The sequence below is a fragment of the Falco punctatus genome (genome assembly GCF_963210335.1).
Source record: "Falco punctatus genome assembly, chromosome: 4".
NCBI lineage: Eukaryota > Metazoa > Chordata > Aves > Falconiformes > Falconidae > Falco > Falco punctatus.
This window is the reverse complement of record NC_137583.1, coordinates 47988024-48007101: the sequence shown is the minus strand read 5'-3', so window position 1 is coordinate 48007101 and position 19078 is coordinate 47988024. Positions and strand designations below refer to the sequence as shown.

General features: G+C 41.1%; 1 protein-coding gene across 1 annotated transcript in view; it reads left to right on the top strand.

Annotated features, from left to right (window-relative positions):
• AP3D1 (adaptor related protein complex 3 subunit delta 1) overlaps positions 1–19078 on the top strand; it is a 46870-nt gene that overhangs the window by 4438 nt on the left and 23354 nt on the right. Inside the window, exons 2-8 of the mRNA XM_080383180.1 lie at positions 10125–10220; positions 10919–10999; positions 12940–13020; positions 14920–15027; positions 15380–15509; positions 16864–17003; positions 17288–17361. Coding sequence (XP_080239306.1) covers positions 10125–10220; positions 10919–10999; positions 12940–13020; positions 14920–15027; positions 15380–15509; positions 16864–17003; positions 17288–17361 — 710 coding nt within the window. The remainder of the gene's footprint in view (positions 1–10124; positions 10221–10918; positions 11000–12939; positions 13021–14919; positions 15028–15379; positions 15510–16863; positions 17004–17287; positions 17362–19078) is intronic.

The window sequence follows — 19078 nt, the reverse complement described above, 5'->3', positions numbered from 1 at the left end:
AAAATCCACATTTTCTTGTGTGTAGTGTTTGGAGATAAGTATCTCATTGCTGGTTTACATTTTAAAAGTTGTTTTGTACAGAAGCAAGTTGGAAGAGCGAAAGGAGCAATCTTTCTGGTTAATTAATTTCAGTTGATAATACAATGTGAAATGAGAGGTGTGTTGAGTGTCTGTGCTGTGAAATATGTATTTCACTGCTCTGAGACTGGGCTTACCAAACCGGCAGCACGTTCTCACTTCTTAGTGACTGTTACCTGAGGACAGTGGGTCTGCATCATAAAAAAAACCTTTTCCAGTAAATAAAGGGCTGCTGTGCTGGGCTGCATACTTCCAGCTACTTCTCTGATGTGTTTTCAGATGAAATGGTGGGATAAGGAGTTTTGAGGAATCTTTTAACATCGCAAAAGTCTTTTTGAGTGCAGTTGGTGAACGAGGCTGAAGACGGTCTAATGCTGTGGTCTTCTGACAGCTTGGCACCTAGCCACTATCGCGGTGGTAGTATCTAAAGGTAAAGGGTACGGGATGGAACCTAACAGGGGAATTCTGAGGAATGCTAAAAAGCTTATTAGTGCCCAAGACTGAGAAAACAGCCCAACTAAAAGGCAGCGTGCAGTTCATTGATGACAGACAGCTCTTTCAGTCACTGATGCTCGATCAGTTACTGCTTGTCATATGTGTGTTAATATCTTTGAAGGGAGCTCATTATTCCACCCACTTTCAAGTGGATCTAGAGTTGCTATTGTTAATTCTTTGAGCGTGTGAATCACTGGAAAAGACAGAAATAGAAACAATACACAAAAGAGGGTTGGATAGGGACCTCGCACCAATCAGTTAAAAAGCAGATTAGTGCTGGCCTTTGAGGTGGCAAGGCCGGCTGTAACAGTGTCCCTGCCTTACCTGCTGTGTCACGGAAAATAAAGGGCCTGGAGCCTTGGAACAGAAGCCAAGATGTGGGCCGCCTTGTATGATTACAAGTAGAGAGCAGCTGAGGCTTTGCATTAGTGCTGCCTTTCATTAGCTTCTTGCTTTCTCCTGTGTTAAATATTACTTAATTGACTGTGGCATAAGTGGGGCTAATACCTTTGTTCCCAGTCCAGATAATTTTGTAGCCATCTCTTCTGCAGGTTTGAAATGCTCCAGACAGATCACTTTCTCAGACATGTGAGCACAAATTCTGTCTAGGCAGGCCCAGGGGAGAGGAAGAGCTTTCTAGGACCTTGTCCTAAGAAACGCAGTGGCCCATACACCACGCCTTTTGCAAGGCCAGTGGAAGAGTGGCCAGAAAAATCAAGGTAGAATAAAGATCCTGACTGTTTCTGTACTGTGGTCGTCTTCAGAGGATTGTCTGTTTGATGCTTTTTGATGCAGATCTTTGTCCCAGCGCAGAAAATGGGGCCTTTTGTGATTTCCTCTGACATCATCAGTGTCCACAAAAGTGACTGAAAAACCTCGTCCTCTACGATGTGGACTAGTGAATATATTTGGTGTACAGAGTACCTTTAGGTTTTTCACTTAGAGTTCTGTGGTAGTGTGTCCCATTTCTGGTGCGACCTGAAGAGCAGCAAGGGAAGCATTGAATGACGTACATCAGGAAGACTTGAGTCATGGGACCAGTTACAAAGAAGCATTTGTGTTCCTTAGGTTATTAAAAAAACCTGATCATTCATGCTGCAAAATAGAAATGCTTCATAATTCTAAAGGGGAGTCTGCTTAAATCCAGGTGGCAGGAAATATAAAGATATTTGAGTAAGGCAGGAGGTGCAGAAAACAACATGGTTAGTGGTAGTGTTAGTGGCTCATAAAGGTGGTTGAGTGATTTTTTTTTTATTTTTTTTTTTTTTAATAAGAAGCACTCAACCACCAGTTACTTCAAAGTAACTGAAATATTTGCAAGTCTGTTGAATACTGAAATGTTCCTGGCCATGGAAAAATGTTTGGTTGATACTGGCTTAGCTCCTCAGTTCCCTGGTCAGTAGGCTGATCCAACAGAGTTTGTAGACCACTTAGTTGAGTGCTGGTTTTTGTGTTAGCTCTTTTGTTCTTACTGTTATTCTTTTGTGATCTAGATGTTCAAACCTGATAGCTTTCACTGAGATTCATATGTTAGAAGGTGTTTAAAGGTAAGTAGGAGTCGAAGCAGATGTCTTGAAACTTTCTTCCAGTGGGCTCAATCTTTATGGCAAATTCAGGCTGCATAAAATGTATTACTTAGAGCTGTCGCAGTGTCACTATGCTTCAGCCTTGAGAAATACAAGTTTGTTTAGAGTGAGTGGTGTGACTGTACAGCAGGGAGTAATTGAACAAACTTACTTTTAATTTCACAAATATTTTGTACTGAATTTAAGTCAGCGATGGCCATGAACCATCTTTTTCTTCATTGCCCTACTTACCTTTCTGTAACTGAAAAGCACTCATAGCTTTGCATAAATCAGTGTTACACCTTTGTTATATATTCAGTGTTACATTTTTATATAGTATTAATACATCATTAAGCATCTTTATTGTGATGTTTCCCTCTGAACTATTTCCAGTCAGCTGTGTCTCAGAAATAATCGTTCCTTTAGTTCCTTGGAAGGGAGTGACTCTTTCCTATGCATACAACAAAACACGTGCTTGTAACGAAGCCTGCCTTTACCAAAGCCTGATACTATGCACGGAAATATGTCTGGAACTAGTGAATTGAAAAAAATTACTGTAAAAGTACTCGTATAGCTTTTTGCATAGTAATGTAAAAATAAAAGTTTGAGTACATCTTGTACTTGCAGGGACAAGCACTTTTATCTGACACATCTCTCTGGTCTTAAAAGTTGTCTGCTCAGGTTTGATTTAGACAGTACAGGCCCCTGAAGACTGTTTAATTGCTGTGCAATTGAATTAACAATATTTGTGATCAGGCTGGAGACATGTATATTTAAGGGACTGATCAGACTGGAGATATTAAGGGCCATCTCTAGACCCTTGCTGATGATACTTGCTTACTCCGATCTGTGCTGGGCTGTTGTGGGTTTTGCTAATAACTTAATTGTTGGGATCTCAGCCTAGCCCGCCTGCAGAGGTGTTCCAGGATGGCTTGCACAGCTGTGCTCCAGCTTCCTGTGTACATGCTCTTTTGTGTGAAATACTTCAGTTTTCTTTGGGTAAGCCATGGAAAAGGCGCTCTCCGTGGGAGCCTCCAGAACACCCTGGTGCTTGCAGAGAAGCTGCTGGCACTGCAGTGCTCAGCGTGTCTGCGTGCATGTGTTTGCCTGGGTCTCGCTTGGAGTCACTTCGGATGAGCAGCTGCAACTCTGCGTGTTTCTTTTCTGAAATCCAACCCTTCTGTATTACATACCTGTTCAGAAGATCGTATGTGGTGTTCTGCAGCTCCTTATGGTGCTGTGGTGGTTTGTTTGGGGTCGTTTAGTATCTCCTGTGAAACTACTTGCATAGCATCTATAGTAGGTGTACACTACTTGCATAGCATCTCTGTGAATTTTGAAAATAAGGTTCAGAGGTTTTTATCTATTTATGAATCAGTTTAGGACAGATGGACGCATCATGCAAAATGTCAGTTGGCATGTGTAACTTCAGTAAACGTAAAGAAAAAAAAAAGTGTAATTGACTTTTCACATTCCTCCATCAGTGTTGTTTGGCCAGGGAGTCTTGCTGTCTCATTTTGGTTGTAATAGACAAGGGGGTAGTGGATAATGTATCATGTTTATAATAAATAATATAGGAAAAGACTACTGCAAATGAAATGGCAAAGGTTCACCTTCATGCCTCCAGTGTTTATCACCGATGCGAGCCGTACATTAATCTAGGAAGCATACATTGATCTAGGAACTTAAGGCTACCTACACAATGAGCAAATAAATCCCTGGAAAGCTAGGTAGCAAAGGCAAAGACAGACATGTTAAAGCACGTATAGCAATACTGTTTATCAACAGCTGAGTGAAAGATAAGCTTAGCTTTCTGGAAATGCCTTTCAAGTTGTAACATGTTTTCTGAGCTCTTTATTACATCTGACTACCCTCTGTATAGTTTCATTTTGGCTGCTGCAAACCTGCTTAAATGCTGTGCAGTTTCTCAGTTGCTGCTTATACTCTGTTACATGCTTACGTATGTTTCTAGTGAAGTTAGCTGTGAGATAGATACCATGTGGGAGCGTGTACGTTGGAATTCTCTTTCTGTCCAGCTGTGGAGTAATCCTAACAAAGGATCCTGTTGCTTATCTCAAATAGTTTTTTCTACAGCATTTAAATAATATAATATTTTTAGTTCTGTATGACAGAAGATAACATCTAATATACTTATCTCTGCCACCGTGTCCAAGTGAGCGGAAAGCAGCACGTTTTGCTTTTTTATGCTCTTGGCTGTTACCTCAGTTCATTTATGCTGTGCTGTCATGGTACGATGCTTGTGTTCCAGGTACTGTAGTTAGTTATAGGTGTATAAATTCCATATGAGTAGTTCAGTGGTGTATGTTGATGGGAAGTACCGCTTTTGGGGGTTTTGATAGAAGCCTGGCAAGTGATACATATTTCTTTCCATCCTCCTTCCTAAGGTAGGAGGTGGCAGCTGATCTGCACTGTGCTTGTAACAGCATCTTCTGTTTGAAGCACAAATTTGGAAGTTGCTTTGCCTCCAACAGAGTGTCTTTGATGTAACTGCCTCTTGTGTTAAGCATGGTCGTCATGTCACACGGCTTGCATCCCACCGGTAGTATTTCTTAAGATTATTAAAAAAGAAGAAGGTAGGGGCCGTTGTTGCTGGTTTTCTGGAAGTTGGAGCACTGTGGGCATCTTAATCTCATGTGAGATTGCCATGTGCTTGTGATCAATGTGATTTCATGGAGTTTGTCTCAAAGTCCTACAGTGCTTAAAAGGAAAGAAATGTCATATTTTATGTTTATTTCAGTGATTTATTTTTATGTTTATTCCAAACTTTTCCTGTTTTAGAGTGGTGTAGTTAATGCATTTTTATCAGATCCTGTCTTGCTCCTTGTGGTGTTTGCTGTTAATCACCCTTTCCTTAAAACACTGCATTTAACCCTGAAATTGCAGGAGAAACAGGGACTAGTGTCCACTGACGTTTTGCTTTTTCATCTGGGTGGAAAGCACTTTGCTGTTGCAGTAAGTGACAGGTTTGAATCTCAGATCAGCTGCAGCAGATCTGGTGGGTTGAGGCTGGATCCTGACAAGGACTTTGGTGAAGGATTCTGCTGCATTTGGTTTGCTGGACTGTAACCCTAAGTGGTAAGAATATGGGTTTGCCTTCTTTTTGTTTCTGAAGTTGGTATATGTTTGAGATAAGAGTACAGCTTATTTAAGGCTGTTGGAAATTAATAGCTTTTGCGATGAAATGTAAAGGTTCTGCAGTGATACCCATTCTGATCATTAGTGTCTTCTCATCAACCGATGAAAATACAGCATAGAGAGTCACATTTCCTAGGAATGTAATTGTTCGGTTAGATGAGTGATTTTTCAATTTTGTTCACATACTGCTTAGAAAAAATACTAGTCTTTTGTGAACATCTCTGAAATAGTCAGCAAACCCCAAGTTCTGTTTTGGCTGGAGCTTGGAATAAAGTTTTAGTGTTTTTCAAAGTTAATTCAAGGAACATGGTTAGGGAGATGAAAAATCCTATAAACTGACATTTGGCTTTTCCCTTCTCCCTCCCTCCTTTTCAAAGGGATCGTGTCTTTGATTTGTGATACCTTCATTCTTATTTTAGCCAGTCGCACTCGTTTAAACGCACATATTTTCTAGGTGAGGTCTTGGAATCCTTGAGGAATTTGGGCTTATTTTAAAAATTAGCTTGTGTGTTTTGTTAATGGATATAAAATGCTTACTGCATCTGTTTGGAATACATTAAGAAATGGCAGTTACGACTCTGTGCTGTATTCACAGATTTGTTGAGTAATTACTGCTAACATCTGCATGCTTTACTTGGGTTTTAGCTGCGCTGCTCTGAGTGTGTTTCTGTAATCTTCCTCCTTCTGAGGGATATGTGAGAGAAAACAATCGCCCAAGTGGTTGCAATAGCATTTCATTAAGGAGCCTTTTCCACGGAGTTGGGAAAGGCTCCTTTCCCACTTGGTAGCCTAGCAGGAATAAAAGAGCCCCTCTCAGCTCTTTTCCCTGTGTTATCATATGCCCTTCAGCTTTTGACTGCAGGCTCGCAGCTTTGCCTGGATTGCCATCATTCTGAGGGTGTTCTTTCACTTAATGCCTCTGCTTGTTCTCCACTACACTGGGAGTGAAAGGCAGCCTTGTAATTGCCTTGCTTGCTCAAAGCAGCCTGGCTGGGAATGTCCAAAGGTCTGTAAATATTGTGACTTAAAAGTGCTCCTCAGTTGACTGGCCAAAATGTGTCAGCCGTGGAGTAGCATCCCGGGAAGACTTCAAATGAGACTGTTGCAGAATTTGTAAGAAGTCAGTAGTTAAGAGATATGTTGATGTTATAATGAATACTGTGAAGTATTTTCTATTTGCTTTTCTTTCTTCATGGGATCTCAAAAGCATTTAAGGAAAATAGAGCCAGTTACATTCTGGGAAGTATTTATTTTTAATTACCACACTGGCAAATGGCTATATTAGAAGGATTTGTGCAAAAACTATTAGTGAATCAATGCTGGGAAAGATACTCGGATTTTGTCCTGTGTCGGTATGTAACTGCATTTGGTTTTTTTCTTCCTGCAAATACTTAGGCCCTGCTCAGTGACTGCGGTTTTTTTCTTCATTGCATCAAGTGGTGGTTCATCCTTTGACCACGTAGCCTGACTCCGTTGAACAGCTTGCAGGCTGCGGTGTGGGGCCTGGGGGTGTTGGTCAGCTTTGGTGCAGCCTGCGGTCCGGTGCGTTGCTGAGGTCAGCGATTCCACTCGCCAGACCAGGGAAGAGCTTCCCTGAAGGTCCGCACACGCCTGTTTGGTTCCTTCCTATTTATGTAGATGTTAAATGTGGCAGGGAATCTGGCTAGGGTGTGGTGGTTGGATTTCAGATTTAAGGGGGAGACCGACTAGATCAGTTTTCTTCATATTGCTCATTCATGACTGTGCTACTCTGCAGAGATTAACAAGAAGTTAATACCTGCTGATCCTTTAAAGCTTTCTATATATAGGGTCTTTTCATGCCTTGTAGTCTTTTAGTGTTTGAAGTGCAGCTACTTTGGAAGGACTTCTTTCCGCTCTCCACAATCCCATACTTCAGTTTCAGATCTCATTCTGGGTTCTGTAATACACTTTTCCAGGATTTTCTCTTTGTGGTGGGCTAACCGACGGGCAGGGGGCTGGCCTGCAGGCTGCTGGGGCCATCCAGTGTGGCTAGCGACCTGGGAGCCTGTGTTCAGCTGCCCCAGGCTGTGCATTATTGACCTTTCCACACACACCCTGGTCATACAGTGGTTTGCGTTCAACTCCCAAAAAGTTGCCAGGAAGCTTAAGCTAATACTTAAATAGTTGGGGATAGATGCTGTGGGAAATGACAATAATGTTTCTTTCTGGTTAGGGACATAACGTCTGAGGCCCGGCGTGTTGGTATCCTGCACTGAGAACCAGTGCTGACCTTGCTGACCAAGATGTGGCAATAAGATACACACATGAAGGATTGTGTGACACTGTTCCAGCATGCTCCTATGTGTGCATAAAATATTCAAAGCTAGGTACAATGTATTTGTAGCTCAGTTGCGTGTTGTATACGTTGTTCTTTCATTCTTTCGTCATCTCTGATCAAGTATTTATTTCCTACTGTCAGAAGTCTTTTTTTTGTTGTTGTTGTTGTTGTTTATACTCAAGGGTTTAAACTGCTGTGGGATTTGTCTGGACCAGAATCGCTCCTCAGGCAAAGGGTTTTAGAATCCTGAATGTTCTGCTTCCAGGGAGGAGTCATCTGGACTCTATGTCATTTTTAAGCGTTTGGGGACAATGCTGTCTCCAGGCAGATGTGATCCATGTGCCTGTATCCAGGAGGACAGATGGGTATCTCTGTAAAGGAAAGGGTGGTTTGGTGTTTAGCATGCCCTCCCTTAACATGAAAATTCCCACTGCAAAGATAGTATTTCTGTCCCAAATACAGGCATTTAGGAAGGTCTTAAATTTCTTCAAGTAAATTCATTTGCCATAAATTTTTTCCATCAGACCTTCTGAGTTCTGTTATGCTGGAGAGCAGGGTTGCTGTCTGAGGGAGCTCAGGAGGCTGTGGGAATGGGTCACACAGGACCTCCGTGAGGGTCAACATGGACTTTTAGTAGAAGTTCCAATAACAAATGCGATTCCACCTGAGCTTACCAGTGCCATGGAGGAGCTGGTTTTATCCCTTTAAGTGCAAAGTTGGAGAGGAAAGACACACAAATTATTCTGCTTCTATAGAAGCTGTTAGACCAGTGAAGCTTCTGCTGCTCTGAATTGTGTGTATTCACTGTGCATCCTGATCGTGGATTCTAATTCTGGTATCGCTAAACTATGTACGATAGCAGTGTAAATTGTTATTATATGACTGCTGCTTGGAGTATGAAGTCCCTGCTTTAAGATTGAGTTGCTACATTTCCTCACCTGGATCACTGCAGTGGCTCTTTGCACTACAGACCTTGTACAATTGCTTTTTATTGTCACCTGCTATTTATAAAAACATTCTCTTCTTCTAGCAGCAAACTTTTATGACTTGAAGCATGAGTATTGCTGTAGAACATTTGTAAAAGACCAAATAATGGTTTGGATAATACACAAAATTTAGTCTGAAGAGGAGAGATGGTAATTAAAGGCAAACCAGTAAACTTATGTGTTGAAAATATCTTTTTGGTGGAAGGCAATGGTATACAGGAAGGATTTTACGTTGAAAATAGGTAATCTGTTTCTGACCTGGTTCCTCTGGCAGTTGATTTATTTATATGGAATATGAAATGCCCTGGTGTATGTATGGCTTTCTAAAGACATATTATTTCTCTGCATTTAAATTTTCATGATTTCTGTAGCAGATAGCTTCAGTACTTAAATTGTAATTAATTGTGAACTGAAAGAACTCTCAGTGAACCCTATGTGTAAAGTAAAATCTATACAGATATTTTTAAATCATGCATTTGCCACATCCCTCCTACAAGCACAGATGTGATTGTTTGGAAAGAAATGAAGGGCCGATATTTAAATGTAAACATTGTGACATTTGGCTTTCTGAATTACTGAGAAATTAATACAAATAACTGTGGCTTATCAAAATGTGTAAATGGCAAAATTCAGCCAGGGAGGGGCTGTCCTTGCCTTGGTGGAGTTGGATGGCAAGGGATACAGGCAGAAGTGTGTGTATCCCGTATGTGACTTGTGCTGTGTCCCTTCAGGCATGAGGACTGTTGTAGGCACACATCTGTGATGCCATCCACATGCAGCGTGCCCAGAAGAAGAGTAACTTGTAGTATTTTCATCAGTCACCAAACATTTGTGGGCTATTAATAGCATTTGACACAGTTTTTTCTAGATGCGTTATGATCTCTGACTTCCCATTGAAGTGACTAGTATATGTTCTAGGAGTCACAGAACCGTTTGGGTTGGAAGGGACCTTAAAGACCGTCTAGTTCCAGGCCCCTGCCATGGGCAGGGCCCCCTCCCACCAGCACAGGTTGCTCAGAGCCCCGTCCAGCCTGGCCCTGAACACTGCCAGGGATGGGGCACCCACAGCTGCTCTGGGCAGCCTCTGCCAGCGCCTCACCCCCCTCACAGTGAAGAATATCTCCCTCACGCCTAACCGAAATCTCCCCTCTTTTAATTTAAAACCATTACCCCTTGTCCTGTTGGTACAGGTCCTACTAATGGTGAATGGAGCTCAGGTTCTGTTCAGACCCCTAGGCACATAATCTCCATTGAACAACTTTTTTCCACAAATCTTGGAAACTAGAGCTCTGGGCTGAGCAGTGTCATTGTGAGGGAGAGGGAGGAGAAGAGAAGCCACTGAGGAAACATCTCGGTGTAATAGAATTGTAATATTTCTTGTTAATTAATAGTTTTGGCAGAATTAAACACTTCCCTGAATAGAGTGCATGTGTGAGAGGTTTGGTGCTTGCAAATGATGAGTTCTGCTGCTTCCCCCCACTAACATGCTAGAAATCTACAAAACTGGTAAAGGAGCAAAAATTTTTGTTTGTTTGTTTTCCTCAGGCAAAATACATCTCCCAGTGCATCGATGAGATCAAGCAGGAGCTAAAGCAGGATAACATTGCAGTGAAAGCAAATGCAGTCTGCAAACTTACATACGTAAGTGCCTTGCTGGGGTATGATGTAATCACATATTTTTTTATTTCTTGCTGACTTGGAGCTAATTTTCAGTCTGAATGCCTGCTTTTCTGAGACTATTGTAAGAGCAAGCTGCAGGTAAAAATGCTCCCACGTGGGTCTGATGTCAGAGGCTGCGTATTCCCATTCTGTTCGTTGTGCTGGTGCTAGTATTGGCACAATTTTATTTTATTGAGATAAGTCAGGAAGCTAATCTGATTTAAATTAATCCAAGCTAAAAAAAAGTTGTTTTCTACTGGATTGTTTCTTATCACATAGTTGCATGAGCACTTGAAACTGGTGATTGTTTCTCTTTGTGTGGTTGAGGAGGAGGAGAGGGATAGAAATAGTATTGAAGAATTACTTTAATAATAATGGTTCTGGTCTGGCCTTATTAAAAAAAATCCAGGGAAAAAACTCTTCACAACGAAGCTTATGTAACTGCATATGTATTACCTGGAATTAATGCAGACTATTTAAAACTTGCTTCTGGTGGAATTTTTGAGATTTCTTTCACTTACTGCAAGTAGTGTGGAATGTAACATTGCTCGTAAACTTGAGATGTCCTATAGCATTGGTTTTTGACTCTTGTTACGTGTTTGGTTTTGTGAGTTATCTTGACCTATTTTCTTGAGTCTGTTATTTCAGCAGTTTGTTTATCTTGGCTTCTCTGCTCACAGTTACAGATGCTGGGCTACGACATCAGTTGGGCTGCTTTCAATATTATTGAAGTCATGAGTGCATCGAAGTTTACATTCAAAGTGAGTTCTCTGTGTAACTACAACTGTACTAGCCAAGCTGTGTCGTTACTGTATTTAACGAATGCATTGATACATCATTTTTTGGATTGCTTTTTTCAATACGGAAGGGAAGTAGACCCCATTTGTTGCTATTAAATGGGTAATACTTGGCCTGCTAATACAGGCTTTTTCTACCAGATGTTTGACAATAGCAGTCAGATATCTTTTGTGGAAAAACAAGGTATTTTTTTGTGAAGAACACCTAGGTTTCCTAGTAGTGGGCATATTTTGTTTTGTAATAGCTTTGTAATTTCTCTTGAAAGGTTTTTTTTATGCTCTGTGTTACAGAACTTTTTCACCAGAAAGGGTGGAATGTTCTTTTGTAAGGTATAGTTCCCACATCAGGCTTTAGTACCTGAAAGTCAGGAGTCAACACAGACAAAATAAATTTAATACTCTCCATTTCTTCTACTGGCAGTCCTACCTTATTTCTACATCTTTGTGATCATTCAATCTATACATTCTAACAGAGTAGAGAATCATAGAATTATTTCGGTTGGAAAAGAGCTTTTGAGATCAAGTTCAACCGTTAACCCAGGACTGCTAAGTCCACCACTAAACCATGGCCCTAAGCACTGTGTCTGTGTGGTTTTTTTTAAATACCTCCAGGGATGGTGATCCCTGGGCAGCCTGTTCCAATGCTCGATAACCCTTTCAGTGAAGACATTTTTCCTAATATCCAATCTAAGCCTACCCCAGCACAACGTGAGGCTGTTTCCTCTTGTCCTCTCGTCTTCTCACTAGTTATCTGGGAGAAGAGACTCACACACACACACCCACACCCATCTCACTACAACCTCCTTTCAGGCAGTTGTAGAGAGTGAGAAGGTTTCCCTTGAGCCTCCTCCAGGTTGAAGAACCCCAGTTCCTCCAGCCGCTCCTCGTAACCCTGGTTCTCCAGCCCCTTCCCCAGTCCTGTTGCCCGTCTCTGGACACACACCAGCACCCCCATGTCCCTCTGGAAGTGGGTGGCTTAAAACTGCACGCAGGGTTTGAGGTCAGCCTCACCAGCACCGAGCACAGTGGGGCGATCACTGCCCCAATCCTGCTGGCCACACTGTTTGGGATACAAGCCAGGATGCTGTTGGCCACAGGGGAACATGCTGGCTCACGTTCAGCCGGCTGTTGACCAGGCCCCCCCCAGGCCCTTTCCAACCAGGGAGCTTCCCATCACCCCTTCCCAGGGCTGTAGCACTGCCTGGGGCTGGTGTGGCCCAAGTGCCAGCACTGAGACTTGTTGAACCTCATACACTTGGCCTTGGCCCATGGGTCCAGCCCGCCCAGACCCCTCTGCAGAGCCTCCTGCCCTCAAACAGATCACCACTCCCACTCGATCCCCTCTTCCGGATCACCAGTGAAGGTATTAAACAGAGCTGGCCCCAGCACTGCACCCTGGGGAGCACTGCGTGTGCCCGGCCGCCAGCTGGGTGTAACTCCATTTACTACCACTCTTTGCGCTCAGACCAGCCAGTTGGCGTTTTACCCAGCACAGAGCGCGCCTGGCCCAGCCATGAGCAGTGCAGTTCTCCAGGAGATGCTGTGGGACATTGTGTCAGAGGCTTTGCCAAGATCCAGACAGACAACATCCGCAGCCTTTCCCTCATCCACTAAGTGGTGGATGCTAAAACCCAGAAATGGATCACTAAAAGGTGAAGCTAGTTTTACTACCCTTAAGATAGCTGTGCTACCACTAGAAATGTTACTTGTCTGAGATGATTCTTCTTTCCTGATATAAACCCCCTTTGCTAAAGAACCCTGTCATGCCTCTTCTGTTGTGCGAACCTCTTGCCTAATTGTTCATCTTTTTAATGTTTCTTATAAAGCTACCAGTTGTCGTTCATCTAAACATTGCCTAAATTTACTTAAAAATAAATTTTGGGTTTCTCCTTGCCTTTTTACAGAGAATTGGTTACCTAGCTGCCTCTCAATGCTTTCATGAAGGGACTGATGTAATTATGTTGACTACTAATCAGATCCGAAAGGTAAACTTTTTGCTTCAGTTCTTAATTTTTTTCTTGCACCATCTCCCTACTTGTATTTTCAAATCCATATGAAATATTTCTTTGAGGAATGTAAAGGTGTTTAAGCAGAAGTCTATTTACTTGGTTTACAGTCTACTCTCATTCTACAAGCCGAGGGGTTAATGAAATACTCTGCTGCCTCATACCAGCTATCTGTGTTTACTCAATACAGTGAATAGTGACCACAATAACCTTTGCTAATATTACTAGTCTCTTAGGCAGCTCTTAGGAGAATGTAATGGGTAAAGAAACATGTCCTCAGTCTTGAGGGAAAATGAGCAGTCACCTGGCTCCACAGAATCTATTTGTAAGGGCCTGGTTTCTTCTGGTAATAACAGATCAGGCTTTTGACTACTTTAGTAGAATTACATGTGAAAATGGTGAAGGGTATATGTAAAGTTATGTGCTGTATTAATGGACCAAAGTGTGTTGTATTCATTTTCATAGAGCTCTATCACTGAATTTTTTTCAGAGTTACTGGATTGCAGCATTATTTTCCTATTTTTAAAGTTCTGGTTTAATTTTTTGAAGTGTCAATGCTTTAAAACTTGACTGATCCAGTACAAGATGTGCCTACATTTTTACCATCTAGATAGCTAAAATGTCTTTGACTTAAAAAAGATCAGTTGGATGTTATCCAACATTTTTCCTAAAGAATTAGTGCTTTTCCCTTTATCTCATATTCCCTTTATTCTGCTCTAAGTGCATATTTTTTAAAACGTCCATCCATTTTCTGTATTATGAAGACTTTATTATACTGAATTTCAGTCACTTACTAGGCTACTCCTTCCTTTTTGTGCTTTTTATTTAAAAGCATCTTTATTTGTGCCTTTCCATGTTTTGTTGATCTAGCAGCTTTGTATTCTAAGGGGTTATCAGTTCTCAAAATACATTACAGCCAGAATGAATTGCAGTTTTGTTGCTGCTGAAGAAGTAGATTCTTGAAGTAGAATCTGATTTCCTACCACCTGCAAAAGGGTTTGAAATGAGATGCAAATGGCACAGAACCCTGAAGGCCTGACTATGTTTAGCTCTCCTGAAGCAGCCTCCGTGTACATGTGAATCTGGATGATTAATTCTGGTAGTTCATGTGGGAATGCTCTGTGCAGTTCCCTTCGTATTTTTGTTTCTTGATAACTGCAGTTAAGGCATGATCTGTGATGCTCTGTATTCAATAAAGTCTGGTTTTATAATTATACTTGAACATACCCAGATACAAATATTGATATTGTTAAAGAGTCTGAAGCTTAGAAATGCTGGAAAGACTGTGTAGGACTATGTAGAATGCTGACTACAAGTAAGACCAAGGGAACCTGGCCAGTAAAATATATACTACACCCTAGCTTGTGTTATGTCTCTATGGACTGAAAGTTACGGTGCTGCCAGCAGCGTGGAAGGGAAGTAATCTCATTTCTCTAACAGAGAGGTTAAGCAAGGCTGCTGTTAAGCACTTGACAAGAGGACCTGTTCTTAGTGGAGTTGGTGACAGCTGGGCTTTGACTTAGCAGGGTTAGTATTTAATACAAGTTTTTTAGGACTTTAAACGTGTTGGTGATCATGTTAGGAGTTTTAAAAAATTATTTGCTGTTCCTAAAATAGCACCAAGGTATGGTATCTTTAATTGCTTTCATGTTGCAATCATCCATCTGTTGTTCTATTACGATTCCTCATGTCCATTAAACTCCAAGCTAGCTGTATTTTAGCAGGTGTTGGAGGACATTCCTGTTAATAGTTGATAGGAATATACCCATGAAGTAGAAGCTGTGCTTCATATGTATTGTGAATAAAACTGCTCTGGAAAAATTGTTTCTCAACATCCTGTGTGATCTTAAATTTTTGAGCCTGTTTCTCCTTTTTTAGGATCTGAGTAGCCCTAACCAATATGATACTGGAGTTGCACTGACTGGCTTGTCCTGTTTTGTTACTCCAGATCTTGCCAGGGACTTGGCAAATGACATCATGACACTGGTGAGTTGATAAGATTCAAATCACTTTTCCCTGTAACTAAAGAATATTAAATTATTCAAATCTGGTAAACATCTATTGAATTTAGAACTGTTACGTGATGCTTTGTTCTTGTGGGTTCTCTGGGGAGCTGTGACAGACCTTAGTTGGCTCAAGAGGATTACCTTGAATATTTCTGTTAGTTTTAGTGATGAATGAGACAGTATTTTACTCTCCTCCCCTCAACACTGAGTTTTCAAAAAGTACTTGAGTCTCCCAGAAAGTAATTTTGAGGCACTAGTGTGGGCATAAGGACCTTGAGAAGAACTCTGGAAACAGATTTGCTGAGAGGCTGTTGCAATTGTTTCCTTAACAGATGTCACATACAAAGCCTTATATCAGGAAGAAGGCAGTGTTAATCATGTACAAAGTTTTTTTGAAATACCCAGAGTCCCTCCGTCCTGCATTTCCTCGCCTTAAAGAGAAACTTGAAGATCCAGATCCTGGTGAGTGGATTTTGGTAAATTTCTTCTGCTCCAAAACATCTACGTATGCATGCTTTTAGAGCTTGTGGAGATGAGAATACATGAAGAATGCTGTAATCGTGGTTTGGGTACTGATTCGCCTGTTTAATAGGTAGATGACTGTATGAGAGTTTTAACAGGTGTTGTCGTATTAGAAATATATTCTTGAAAATGTCCAGTTCTTTCTTGTAACAGAAAGCTATTGAAACTTTATCAGTGGCTTAAACCTTAATGGGACAAAGCTACTTAATGATTCCTGGTTTGCTTGCTTAATTTGGCTGTTGAAAATATTTCTCTTGATTTCAGGATTTGGGGTTTGATTGTTATTGTTTCCCGTGCTCTTTTTACAAAGCTGCAGCTATTGGCTTGCTGTGGATTTTTCACATCGCTTAGTCTATTTATTTTTTTTTTTACATTTAAACTGTGAGCCCAGGCTGCTCTTGGGGCCCTTCAGTACTGTCAGTGCAATTGAACTGCAGCACAGGAAACTTGCATTTGCTCTGTATTATATTCACACTAATACTTGGTCTTCCAAGAAGGTGCTGGTCTTCCTTCACTGCACCAAAACGCTGTACGTGTGTTTCAAGAGTTCTGTGCATGATGCAATTCTGTGATATCCAGCTGATTTACGTGTGTCTGTGTAGAACGAGAAATTTAATTGCATGTAGTGGGCTACTTTGGTGTAGAAATTTAAGATGCATCTTCCAGGGGGACAGTGTTTTTAAAGACAGCAAAACAGACACACCCCTTACCTGCAAACTAAGAAATAACTTATCTGTTGTGCTTTATGGAGAAAAGGACTGCTGTCTGCTAGAAAACCCAGACTATCTAGATTAAAAGATTTCAAATTGAGAACAATCAATTTAGAGCAGTTAGAAGGGAATGAACTTGACCAGTCAGATTGTTTAAGGATTGTTTTTGTCTTGTATTTAAGCATGTCTAAATAATACATTTTGAAGAAGCAAGAGTGCTTGGGAACTCCAGGGTGGGTAGGATTGTTGATAATAATGTTGTCTGTGTCCCGCAGACAAGCTATCCACAGTAGAGGAGGGAGGAGGCTGGCAGTGGTCTGTTCTTTCTAATACTGGACCCAAAACAGATACCCAGCTTGCTGATATATTAGGAAATAGCCAAAACTAAATAAAATCCTTTCTTGGTTTGTTTTTGCATTCTTGTGTTTGGTTCACTACCTCATGGTTGGTAATGAGGCTGAACCATTCCTCTTGGACACACAAGTCTGGATCTTGAGCTGCTTTTGTTCTGGGGGTTCTGCACCAGAAACTTTGGTTACAATTAAGGCATTGATGAGATTTCTGCTTTTCCCACTTTTTCCCAGGTGTGCAGTCTGCTGCAGTAAATGTTATTTGTGAGCTGGCTCGACGCAATCCCAAAAACTACCTTTCCCTTGCTCCACTCTTTTTCAAGTTGATGACGTCGTCAACCAATAATTGGGTTCTTATTAAAATTATAAAATTGGTAGGTATTCTTGTTTACATACATTCTATATTTACAGGATTAGCATTCTCATGAAATTACCTTGGGTGTGAAAATAGATTTCTTGCTTGGAGGTATAGTTACCATTAAATCCAAACAAAAAGAAACCAGGAATATCTTCTAATGTTTGTGAACATATACAAAAAGAGAAAAATATTTTAATATAGCTTCATTTAAATATAATAAGCTGCAATTTACATCACATTTTCATACTGTTTGAAAGCACTTATTAAATCACTTTCTTCCCTGCACTTTTTTTTTAACAGTTTGGTGCTCTTACTCCATTAGAACCTAGGCTGGGAAAGAAATTGATTGAGCCCCTGACGAACCTCATCCATAGGTATGTATGTAAATGCTGCTTTCTTCATTTAGGAGTGGTGAAGGGCCTGTTAGGTAGATCAGTAGCTAAGTCTGTTGATGCATTTCTGAACTCTTTCTTGAGTCTCGATCTATTTGTTTAGAGTATCAAAAAATAATCATATCAGGACTATTTTTAAAAAACTTGACAGAGGTAAAATACCTTAAAGGAAATTCTTGGGGTGTTTGGCTGTCGTCATGAATTTCTTCAAAGCACACACTAAAATTGGAGCAATTTGCTTTCCTTTCACTTCATTTTGAGCCAGAGGTTACTATGGAGAACATATTAAAATTGATTTTTAAAAGGCTGAGCTGTGTATCCGTTCACCTACACCCATTTGTTCCACTTTTTTAGAAATGCCTGACCCACCAAAGCAGCATGACAAGGAGTATATTAATGTTCTTTCTCATGCCTTTGTCAGACCAGACATGTTTTGGAAGAGGTTCCTTTAATATACATCCTAAATACAGATCAGATAAATTTGAAGATACTTCTTTGTCCCTTGTTAAAGCTGGTTTGTAGTGTTACTTTGGATCTAATTCTGAACTGAAATCAGAAAGTAAATGTCTTGGAAGAGAATACATGTGTTTTCCCAGTTACGAGAAGTGTGATTTTTATGCACGAGTTGTTAAATTGAAAGGTTTGTTTCTTTTCATGTGGCAGAGCAAGAAGATAGATGGGAACATATATCAGTGTAGCCATGAGAGCAGCTTTAGCCAAAAATTTCTGTCAATCCTACTAGTATAGCTTTGAGGCTGGGTCAGAGCAGACCAGCCAGCAGCCTTGCTTCTAGATACCGAAAGCGAGTTTTTGCAGCAGTGACCAATAGATGCAAATTCACCAGAAACAGTACTTAGCCAGAAAAAGCAGGAAGATGGACAGTATGTCTTCAGTCCTGGCACTACCTCCTCTCCCCAGCTCCCACATTAATCATTCATTTTATTCTTTGTGGGGCCTTAATCCTGTTCTGTTTGGTCTCCATTCAGTCATTTTGGATCTTGTATCACTTAGGGATAAGGCCGAGCACTCTGCCATCCGCCACGAAGTGCATAGGGAGCAAAAATTATTGTCTCGGTTGTGAGCGTGCTAGTGTCACATATACAGTGTGCTGAGTGACCTTCACAGTATCGCTTCTGACTGCTGCCTCCAGAATTGTTTGCTCTTGCTGCCTCTAGAGTTGTTTGCTCGTTACCTTTGCAGACCTTGCTTCTGGAGTCTGCTCGTTTGTTACTTGTGAGGTTTGCTGTGTTTCCCTCTTGTGTAGATCAGGATTTGTAAGTACCTTTGAAATCCTCAGCATTGCACTGTATATGTGTTCCAACTGGCAAAAGTTGTCTTGAATTTAAGTTTTGGGGAAATCAAGACACTGAAAATGGCTTGCTCACTTAGGGATGAGCAAGTGTGTCCCTGCATGCTAGAAGAGTCTGCTGTTTGCGTGTGACTCGTTCCCTTTGGAGAGAGTGAGAGACTTGAAGTTCTCCATCTCCCTGCCTTAGCGTGATATTTTGACCTTCGGCAGAGGATTTAATTTGATCCTTGGACAAGATTGCTTCAGTGCTCTGTAACTGGTACGGAGGGTTTGAGTAACTGCTTCCTCCCTCCTTCCTTGTGTTACAATGCTGTTGCTTGCTGCTTCTCAGAGAATATTTTTTTTAAAACATTCAGTAGTCCTTCATCCCTCCATCAGTTTTTAAGTGAG